General features: G+C 29.1%; 1 protein-coding gene across 4 annotated transcripts; it reads right to left on the bottom strand.

Annotated features, from left to right (window-relative positions):
• Positions 1-328: 328 nt before the first annotated feature.
• LOC112709630 (respiratory burst oxidase homolog protein F) lies at positions 329-10,833 on the bottom strand. Of its 4 annotated transcripts, XR_003156514.3 has the most exons (15): positions 9,876-10,833; positions 8,677-8,833; positions 8,374-8,422; positions 8,046-8,159; positions 6,869-7,291; positions 5,977-6,363; positions 5,801-5,896; positions 5,140-5,255; positions 4,957-5,059; positions 4,060-4,239; positions 3,799-3,933; positions 3,457-3,588; positions 3,227-3,305; positions 1,004-1,169; positions 329-516 (listed from the first exon to the last, which is right to left on the bottom strand). XR_003156514.3 is itself a non-coding variant. In XM_025761516.3 (14 exons), the coding sequence occupies exons 1-14, from the start codon at positions 10,324-10,326 to the stop codon at positions 1,060-1,062; spliced, it is 2,532 nt and encodes an 843-aa protein (XP_025617301.1). In that variant the 5' UTR covers positions 10,327-10,833; the 3' UTR covers positions 656-1,059. The 4 variants fall into 4 exon arrangements, 3 of the variants coding, with proteins under 3 accessions (XP_025617301.1, XP_072059037.1, XP_072059039.1); XM_025761516.3 differs by lacking the exon at positions 329-516 and having other exon boundaries at positions 656-1,169; XM_072202936.1 differs by lacking the exon at positions 329-516 and having other exon boundaries at positions 656-1,169; positions 8,743-8,833; positions 9,876-10,455.
• Between the last annotated feature and the right edge of the window lie 254 nt (positions 10,834-11,087).

Raw genomic sequence — 11,087 nt, 5'->3', positions numbered from 1 at the left:
AAAAAATCACGTCTTCACAATGATTAAAAAAAAACAACTCTAACAATAGCCGAAAAAAAGGACAAACACCGTATAAAAAGACTAAATTTGTCAATTGAAATAAATGTGAAAATAAAAACAACAAATGAAGATGTAGTTTTATACAACTTCAATATAAAAAACTTTTATATTAAAAATATTTTAAATAAAAAACACATCAAATTTAATATTAGTTTGTATATATTTTAATTAATTTTTAAACAATATAATACTTATTAAAATATATTATATATTATCACTAATTTACCATTTCACGTATCGCACGGTCTCAGTCTAATTTCTCTTAAAATTTAGACCACTCTTAGTATTTTTCTTACTATTGTTTTAAATAATAAAAGTTATATATACATTATCATTTTTGAAGAAAAAAAAAGTTACATATACATTTAATTTATGGATATTAGTTAATATACAACATGTTTTATTGGAAGAGGACAATCTTCTATGACTCTCCTTGCTATGACTCTCCTTGCATTTCTGTGTTAAGCGTTGTGGAAGGCAAAAAATTTAAAAGTCTTCAAGGTTAGAAGCTGGCGGCAATAATAATTGTGGAAATAACAAAGAAACTCCAACAAAAAACATCATCTATTTATTCTTCTTTTACTAGTATTTAGTATTTACTAAAGTGAAAAATCATCTTTTTCTTTTGCCTTTATTTCTATAATAGACAATATATTTTTTTTACAAAGCAATATAATTACATATCTTTAGAGGAAAAAAATATATGCAACATGCCTTATATAAGTAAAAAATATTCTCTTCCTATTTACTTCTATATCTGGTAAAACAATATTCCCTTACTATAAATATATAACTCTTCAATTTGTTTTTCCCTTCCTTTTGATAACTATACTTTCTTTTTTTTTTTCTTGGTATATAACTAATACTTTCTTAATTCCTACCAAAATAGCACCAAACACACTCTCTAGACTATAGACTAAATAGTTGATGATTTGCTTTGTACCTGACTTAATTTGCATTCTTCACTATGAATTTGACACAACACCAATCATTCAAGGTTTAATAATTTTCCTTGTGGAAAACAAATCTTGTTGTGGTTTTGGTGGAAAATTTGGTGCACAACTTCTTCAACTCCCTTGCCAAATTAGATGAGCCACAATAGAAAACCCCTGTAACAGAAAATCTCACATTAGTAACAGCATTAGTTGGGGCAAAATATATAATATTTGGATTTCAATTATTAAACCTTCCTTAATTTTATCTACATATATGACAATAATCAATGTGATGAATGGTATTATAAGTAGAATTTAACTAACTTGTGCCCGGTATATTTTAAAAATCTATATATATTTTATTATATATTTCTAATTTTACAACTAAAATATGTCACATATCATTCTTTCATTACAATTAGAATCAAATCTTTTCTTCTAAAATTAAAGGATTCTCCCCTCTTTTTTACTAATTTTACAACTAAAATGTGTCACATGTCATTCCTTCATTGTAATTGAAATTAAATCTTTCCCTCAAAAACTAAAGATTTCTTTCTTCCTCCCTACTAATTTTACAACAAAAATGTGTCACATGTCACTCCCTCGTTACAATTGAAATAAAATCTTTCCCTCCAAAATTAAAGAATTCTCTCCTCCTCCTTCTTCGTTTCTCTATCTCTTTCGTTCCTTCAACCACTTTATCTCTTTTATATATCATTATCAATATCAATGACTAATTACTAATTTGACAATCAAAATGTTCAACATGACATTCCTTAATTGTATTAAAATAAAATTGAAATATACTTATGTTATGCATCATATATTACTATCATATATTACTATCTAATTCAATAACCAAATGTATCACATGACACTCTCTTATTAAAACCGAGAAAAATATTTTTCTCCAAAATTAATAAATTTCCTTCATAAATTATCTCATCTACCTTTCTCCATTTTTCTATTTCTCTCTACTATTTTCACTCTATATATATTTTATATTTTATATTAGTAATTTAACAAATCAAAATATGTCATCCGATATTTTTTTATTACAATTAAAATAAATTTTTTCTTCTAAAATTAACAAATTCTCACTCTCATTCTCATTCTTCATCTTTATCTTTCTCTCTCTTTTCTCTCATTTTCTATTTTTTCTACCTTTCCACAAAAAACAAAATTAACAAAATAATATAATTCAAATAAAAAATATTATTATTATATACTTATTTTTATAATTTTTTATTTAGTTTTAAATTTTTACCGCTTATCTTTCTAATTTATATTTTCATTTCTCTTCTTTCAAATATTTATTATATATAATTTGGAGAGAATACTAATGTTATAATTAAAAGTTAGAATCAATATTTAATTATTTAAAAAAATTAATTTTGAGTTAATTTTATAACTAGTAATATAATTTTTTACGCTAATATCTAATTATATTTTTATATACATAGAGAGAAAAAATATTATTTTTAAATAATAAGTATAAAAATTAATTATTTTTATTTATGCAACACACTTAACAACTAATTAAATGTAAAATTATAAACGTTAAATTATTTCAAAGTTTAGATAACAAAATATTAAAATCAATTATTAATCAAAATTAGACTTTTTTATATAAAAATAATAACTAAAAATCTTATTATTTGATTTTTTTATCTACATAGACATTGGTCTTTTTAGCTGGAGACTTTTGTCAACCTACGACTTTTTTTTTTGTAAAAGTAGTTTGATTTAATAAATCTTTTGTGCCATGCATAATTTATACTTTCAGAATGAAGTAAAAATTATATTCCCGACGGGTAAAAATACTAGTATAATAATAAATTTTTGAGAAAAGAACAAATAGGTCCCTGACCTTTTGCTTTGTGGACATTTTTGTTCCTAACCATTAAAAAATACTTTTAAGTCCCTAACATTCACGAAACTTGGACGGATCAATCCCTGACGTAGGTATTTGGACGGATCAGTCCCTGACGGAAGTATTTGGATGGAGGGACTGATCGGTCCAAGTTTTGTGAAGGTTAGGGACTTAAAAGTATTTTTTAATTGTTAGAGATGAAAATGTTTGCGAGACAAAAGGTCATGGACCTATTTGTCATTTTCTCTAAATTTTTTAATTTTTTGATGTATTCAATGTATTGAGCTAATAAGTAAAGAATTTGACTAATTGAGATAGCAAAACCCTAATAAATAGAGAATGAGACAGAGATTCTCACCAATCTTAGCTCCCCTGTGCCTTTGAGCTAATCTAGCAAATATGTTGAACCAATTCGGACGAGCAAAATGAGTGTATATCTGATAAATAATTCAGTGACAAAATTATTCTATAATTCATGTAACAAGATACTAATTTACTCAATACTCAGATATATTTGAGATTTCACTCTTCCTACATTGTTGTTGCTGACATAAATTGCCTATATAACTAAGAAGAAGATGAACTTACTGGGCTCCTGGAAACTAAGTCAGTGCCATTCTTGGCGTGATGCAACCCCTGAATGACACTTAGCAGCGCCGCACGGATATCTCCGGCAGGATATACGGTACTAGTAAGGAAATTGTGCATTTCCACCACCGACTAAAACACAGATTACCAAAAAAATACAAGGATCAGAAAAAGAGTAATGATAGATATATTCATTTTGTATTGTATATGGTATTGACTCACACCCTTAAGTGAGAATGTGAGTCATTCCAATTATATGCGAACCCAGTTAGTCAAACATTTTTCAGGAGAATATGGTTTTGTGATATTTTTAAATGGGGTTGTGGTTAGACTTAGACATACCTGATTTCTGTTTGAAGTTGCAATTTGATTCATAACATCTCTAAACCAATCAAGGGAATTTTGCTCTCTTGTGACCCAATAGAGATATGCCTTTTGCGGACACTTTGTTAAGTTACCGTATTCTCTCACACCACTCTATTTCAAATGCCAAAGTTTTGGTGTTTGTTTAATGGAATAGCTACAGATGTGTAGTAATAAGAAAATAGACAGTAGAATTTATATATATTTTTTTGAAAAAAAAAAAAAAAAAACAAAGCCTACATGAACATGATCATTGTGTGTTGTAGCTGCTACATCTTTGAGGATGCTAATGAAAGGTGTGGCTCCAATACCAAGGCCAATCAGCACCACAATGTCATACTTAACATGATCTTGAGAAGCAGAACCATATGGCCCATCTATGTACACTTTTGGACACACTTCCGATCTTGTTAACACTGCCTGCATTCATATCCCACAACCTTGTTTTTTAGAAATTCAATGCTGTAATTCTTTATGAAAATAAATCTTTTTAATTTTTCTCTTAAGTAATGTTGTTAAGTGTGATCTTTTATTATACAACGTCTTTTTTGACACCGACACGTTTTCTCCTGGTCTTTCCTGAAGAGTGTATAGTAAAAAAATCACATTTGACAATATATATACGTGTGCAAAATTTTCAAGTATAGCGGTTGATCTTAATTATAAAAAATATATATAGGGCTTGTTTGGGTGAGTTTCTAAGAAAAGATCTTTTTCGAGTTATCTTTTTTTAAAAGATCTTATTGAAAAGCAAAAGTAATTTTATGTTTGGATATTTCATGTAAAAAGGTCTTTTTATTTATCAATTAAGTTTGGGTATAACAATATAAAAGTACTTTTTTGTTTATTTATTACATGAAAAACATTTTTTTTTTAAGGAAAAAAGATTTTTTAAAAAAAGATATAAATTACAGCTTCTCAAAAAAGATTTTTTTTATTTTACTAGTACTTTTACTTTTACTACTAGAAGTTTGCCAAACACGTTAAAAAATAAAAAAAAGATCTTTTTTTCATTGAAAAAAGATCTTTTTTTAACAAAATAATGGCGCCCAAACATGCACATAATTAAAATCAACGATTAAAAATTACCGAAACACCGATGTACCGGTATACTTGAAAACTTTCTTATACGTGTACCTCTTGGAATAGGTCGTATATTTGGTAGCTCCAATCTCCAAGAGTTCTAATATGCACACTAAGGTAATCATCTTGTGGTCCTGAAGTTAAGGAAAATGGATGCCTGCAAGTATTGCAAGATTGGAATGGATTAATACTGAATTAAAAATGTAGCAGTGTTTAATGTTGTAGAAATTGAAGTACCATTCAAGGGATGAAATTTGTGGGCACTGAAGGAATATATACATGCCACTTTGGTACTTGAAGCCTTCAGGTTTTTGCATTTTCAGGTACAAAACTTTTCCGGGACACAGACTTACCTGCATGCAAATTATCATAGCTAAATGACATTATAATCCCTTGAAGATTAACTTCATCTGACAAGTTATTTGTACATGAAAAAACCGTTAAAAATATTCACTTGACATAAAATAACAAAATTTGAAAGGATAAAAATATCACATTCTATGGTAGCTAATCATGAGATATCTAGTTAAGATGTTAGTCTTATATTAAACCGTTTAGTGAAATATGGCAATTTATCCAACGATTATCGACTATTAACATAAAAACATCTTTATATGAGTATTCCCCTTTTACTAAACATGCCTCTAAAAAATCAAGACACTTTAGAACTGAATTAATCTTTGAAAGGCATAATGTCATTTTATTTTCATGGGTCGCCTTATCTAAGTTGAATCTTTTTGGACAAAAATGATGGTTTGCTCAATTTTCAATTATACTTGCAAGAACAAAAATGAAATTGGAAATTTCCAAATTTTGGACGGTTACATAAGAATGATAAAGTTAACAGAGAATTGGTTAAACGTTTCTACTATTGCTAAAAAAGTTGATCAAATACTACCTTGAAGATATCAACTTCATAAGATCCTGACCTTACAGCTCTAAAGATCCTCTCTCCAGTGTATAACAAAACTGGAAAAGCAATGTACATCCAAGTCTGCACGTATAAAAGAAATTATCAGTGAGAAAAAAAATTAATTTTGTATCAAAATTTGTTGAAAGACAGAGAAGACTAACCGTTTTCTCGGTCCATTTGTTAGTTAGGAACAAGAACATGGAGTGGACAATGAGCAATGCATAGACAATAATAAACAAATGGTGTGAGTACCAAAATGTGTTGTAGCCGGTGACCCTTCTTAGGGACACCGGCAGCGCCGGCGAGCGACGTCTCGGCCACTTTGTTGCAAGTGTGAATGCAATGGCCATTAGAAACACCATGGCTATCCCACTTGCCACCTCTGTTGTGGCCAAAATTTGCAAGTACGTTGGCTGCCGGAACCTGAATCTCGCCGCTATAGTCTGCTGGAAAACCGCCGTGCTCGAGCCGCTGATTCTTGGGAAATCACAGGCAAGGTGTGTACCGCCATGCAAGATCACACCCACCACTATTCCTGCTGCAATAAGCTGCATATAATTTCCAACAACATCATATGTTTAACAAACACAAAAGTATGTTTTTGTTGTTGTTAAGACTCTGGTTGCTGTTTATATCTATCCGAGATATGAATTACAGTGATACATATTCACTGTTTATTTAGTAAAATAAGAACATATTGACTACAACAACACACAAAATACATGTATTTAGTATTTTGTCAAAAGATTAAGATGCAGATATTACACATAACACGCATATTTTACTAACAATTTTTTCCTTATTAGTAGTAAATTTGTTTTTTATGACAAATTTATTTATGTCTCTTTATTAGTATCTTAATAACAAACAAAATGCATATATTTATGTGTATATATGTGAATTTTGGGATAGTAAACAAACAAACTAGCCTAATATTTGCAATAAGTTTTAAAAGTAGTCCTAATGTATAGAGCCTAGACACAAAATGTACCATGTTGTTCAGAGTGGACAATTAATTAACCGAAATGCAGGCAAAATTAGATGAGGGTGTACCTTGTGGAAGTTAATGTTGTCATTAAAAGGAATGAGATAGTTGATCCTAGGATCCTTGCGGAGCCAAGTGATTGTGTTTCTACAAACAGGGAGGAGAATGAGAGCCATGTTGAGTTTCAATGTTTCAGCTGCACCTTTTGCAGTTGGAAGGCAATAACCCATCACTTGAAATCCTGATCTATGACTGTACTGATAGAATTTCCACCCAAACAGCACAATGCAAGCCATTACCCAAACCAGAACCATCCAAGCGCGCCGCCAGTTCGTTCGGAACAACACTTCCGCCCTCGACATTGTTTCTTGCTCCTCAAGGAACCCATTCTTGTTGCTCTCCACATTATTTTGCTTCTCTGTATCTCCTGCTGCTAATGATTTCTTTGATGGACTTTGGATTAACTTCAACAGACACTCCATTTCAGATATCTAGAAAACAAAAAACAATGCCTAATGAATAATGTGTCTCTTGAATTATCAATATTTAAATCTTGAGTTTAGCTAATACTTGTTCTTAGACACATGTTAATGTTACCAATTAAAAATTTGTATTAAGAAAAATATAAAATTTAGCTCTAAAGTAATCCCGACATTGATTATGTGCATTTAAATAGTTTCCGAGATTCTAATTACATCAATTATATTTTTGAAGTTGTCAAAAGTGTACCACGTTAATCTTTAACCACGTGATGAATCACTTGATTAAAAAGGGTTCAGAGACTTATATAGTATATTTTTGTCAATCTTAAAGATGTAATTAATGTAATTGAAATCTTAGAAACTATTTTTATACATACAATCAATTGAAAAAGTATGAGTAACCAACAACATTTTTGAATAATGTGTGAACAATACAAATTAATAGAGTTAAAAGAATAAATTAATTTTAAATTTAATTAGTAGCATTAAATTAGAATGTACTGTATTTTTATTTAATTGGTGATTGTTTATGTTGTTCAAGATGGTCATTGTTTACCTAACACTCTCCCAATTAATTTCAAAAACTACTTTGGAGCTTAACTCGCATTTATTATTTAATTATTTATTTTGTAAAAACTTAAAATCTTCTACTAAATGTACTTTGAAAATACGTTAACTAAACTCTTAAAAAGACACAAAGCTAGCTAAACCTTTAAAATTTTAAGAGTTAAACATGTGATTTTTATTCGATTAAAATTAGTACCTGAATGTAGCCTTTGTTTTGGAGGTCAAGTGATTCCATGATCAAAGCTGCAGAGTTCTCGGCTTCTTCTTGTGTCACGGATAACTTATTTGTAGATGCAGCCAATACAATTGTCTACACAAGCGCCAAAATTATTAGTCAAAAATACAAAGAACATGCCCATGCTTACCAAAACCAATTAACTGTTTTTTACACACCTACTATATTTAACTAATCATACATTTGTCCCGGTAGGACTAGGTGCCATAAATCTAACATCAACATTCAGAACATGACAAATAGTAACATGATTTTTCTTCAATCATCTTAAGATTAATTATTAATTAACCTGTTTTACATCTGTCTTGGTAATTCTTCCATCATTGTTTCTGTTACACCTATAGTAAAAGAAAAAATTACAGTCAACAGTAAAATAAACTTGTTAAGGTGTGACAAAAATGCTATGTGTATACTAAATTCAGCTACTAAAATCAGTCATTATATATTTGTGTATAAATACATGTATTATTTAACTTATTTTTAATATATATTTTGTATTTTAACATATATTTTATATTGACGGCTGATTTTAATAGCTAGTTTTTAGTATAGTTGAAGATACGAATATGATAATTTAGTGTAAATTGTTTACATGTAAAAAAAAATTCGCATTCTTGAATCAAAAGAATCATCTTTAATCCGAAGCCAGAAACGGTACAAATCAGTTTTAGTGATGTTGAATTTCCAATCCTTTCCTCCTCTTAATGCTCTTAGCAATTCATTGGCAAATTCTGGTGAAGACTGCATCCCTATTGAAAAATGAACAATAACAATAATGATTGGCAAAAGAATCAATGAGACAAACAACTTTCAAAATCAGATTAAGTTGGTTTAAATAAAAGCATTACCTTTAAATTAAAACAAACCCAAGTGGAGGATTCAAAATTAAATAAATGTTAAACATTGATAACTGAACCGAATTAATGAACAAGTAATTGATTATACAAACTGTGTTGTAATGTAAGACATTGTAGCATATGCGAAGAACGTGGCTAAGGTGGCTAACTACTATGCTTTGCTTACCCTATGATTCTTGTGTGTTAGTTGATTGGTACTATAAGGCAAACAAAAGCAGCCACCGAAATTTAAGGCACACAAAACGGTGTCGTTTCGTAAGAATCATGCATCCCATAATAATTTTTATGATTAAAGATAATGAAAACAACTCAATAAAGTGGTTAATGAAATATTATAAATTACACATAATAATAAAAAGAAATGTTTGACTTTCTGTTTCTTATAAAAAAAATATCTATGCGAATATTTTTTTTATATTAAGTGTCTTGTTCTCATATTTATCTTATGATAGTAAAGTAACAAGTAGATTAAAAATTTATTTGTTTAAAACACTAAATAACTTTTTTGTTCATATTAAAAAATTAGTTTCATCTATTAACATTTAAAAATGATTTATTTTTGTCCCTGATATTATTTATTTTATTAAATACTAATGTAGCAAAATGTAAAATATTAATATTTGATAGAATTGTACATTTGTACTACATGCTTATAATCATTTATTATTTTTGACCAATTAATTTTTAATATTTAAAAATATTAATTAAAAATATAATATTATAAACTAAAAATATTGAATCTGCTAGCTATAAATATTAGTCAATATAAATTAAAATTATTATTTTTAATTTCTTCATTTAATATATTATATTAGCATATAATAGAATAAATTAACTATAAAAACTAAAATAAAAGCACTTAAATTTTACCGACAAAATTTATAAATATTTAAAAATAAAAAAAAATTAGTTAAACCAAAACAATTTTTCTCACCAATGCAGAAGGCAAAGTTGGACCATTCTACAACCGGTTCAGGGCTGGTTCTGGTCGAGGAAACTTGGTCGAACCGGCTGTTCACATGGTTCCATTGCATCCCACTGTGACCGACAATGCCATCGATGAACACTCTTTTCTGAAGTTCTTGGATTTCTGCCACGTGTGCTGGTCGTAGTTGGTGTTCTTGATGATCTTCATCATCATGAGGAGGAACATTATTGGACCCGGTCGGACCCGGGTGGTCGTAGAGGAGGTATTTCTTAAGGGTCCAAGAAGAAGAAGAAGAAGAAGAAGAAGATGATGATGAGGTGGAAGAGGAGGGAGTCAATGAAGAAGATGGTGATGCTCTCATGAGAGCAATGAGAGAAGAACGATGATGACTATCATGATTATGATGATGATGAGGAGGAGCTTTTGATTCTACTTGAACATGATGAACATCATCCATTGTTGTTGGGTCGTTTTGAGAAACTCTTTGATGATGTTGTGTCTTAATTAGCTTATTATTTTCATTCGCATTTCCCTAATAATAATAATAAGCATTGAGAAAATAATGTATTTTTGTTTCAGAGAAAGAAGGTGAATGATTTCTTTTTTTTTTTCTTTTATAAGGATCATTACAAAGTCTTCACTTGAATAATAATAATAATAATAATTGCACTCAAAAATTGACCCATGAAAGGGGATAAAGAAAACTATAGCTAGCTAGCTAAATTATGTTGCTACAAATAATGCACGAGCAAATTGGCAATAATTGTATATATTTTTTGTTATTTTATTTATAATTTTTTTTTTTTCATGTAGGAGTAGTAGTGTAGAATTTTCTTTGTTGGAATTGAGTGGTTGAGTAAGGGAAAAGAGAAAGGACAGTAATGGTTTCCAATTTGTCCCAGTGTAAAAGAAAGGATAATAATATTAAATTAATATATATGTGTATGTGTGTTTGGTTTGGTATGGTTGTGTGGACTAATGTATATGATTATATAGAAATAATTGATGAAGATGATTAATGTAGGTTTTGTTGGATCATCTATCTGATTATATGAGAGAATGAAGGTAGATTAAGTAAGGGCAGGTATTAGAGGTTGCATAACAAATCCATGGTGATGGATTATTAGATTGGAAATATAAAGATTGTGTGACGTATAAATATAAATAATATCTATATATTTGTGTGTTGGTGTGGTTGTTGAAATGTGGGGGAGAAGA

Source organism: Arachis hypogaea, chromosome 1 (genome assembly GCF_003086295.3).
Source record: "Arachis hypogaea cultivar Tifrunner chromosome 1, arahy.Tifrunner.gnm2.J5K5, whole genome shotgun sequence".
Lineage (NCBI taxonomy): Eukaryota > Viridiplantae > Streptophyta > Magnoliopsida > Fabales > Fabaceae > Arachis > Arachis hypogaea.
This window is presented reverse-complemented; position numbering and strand designations above follow the sequence as displayed.

Coding starts and splice junctions, on each gene's coding strand:
- LOC112709630 (XM_025761516.3), bottom strand. CDS start 10,326: ATGGATGATGTTCATCATGTTCAAGTAGAATCAAAAGCTCCTCCTCAT. Junction 6,364..6,868: donor ACAACATTAACTTCCACAAG/GTACACCCTCAT, acceptor AATTATATGCAG/CTTATTGCAGCAGGAATAGT. Junction 3,934..4,059: donor CACACAATGATCATGTTCAT/GTAGGCTTTGTT, acceptor CATTTGAAATAG/AGTGGTGTGAGAGAATACGG.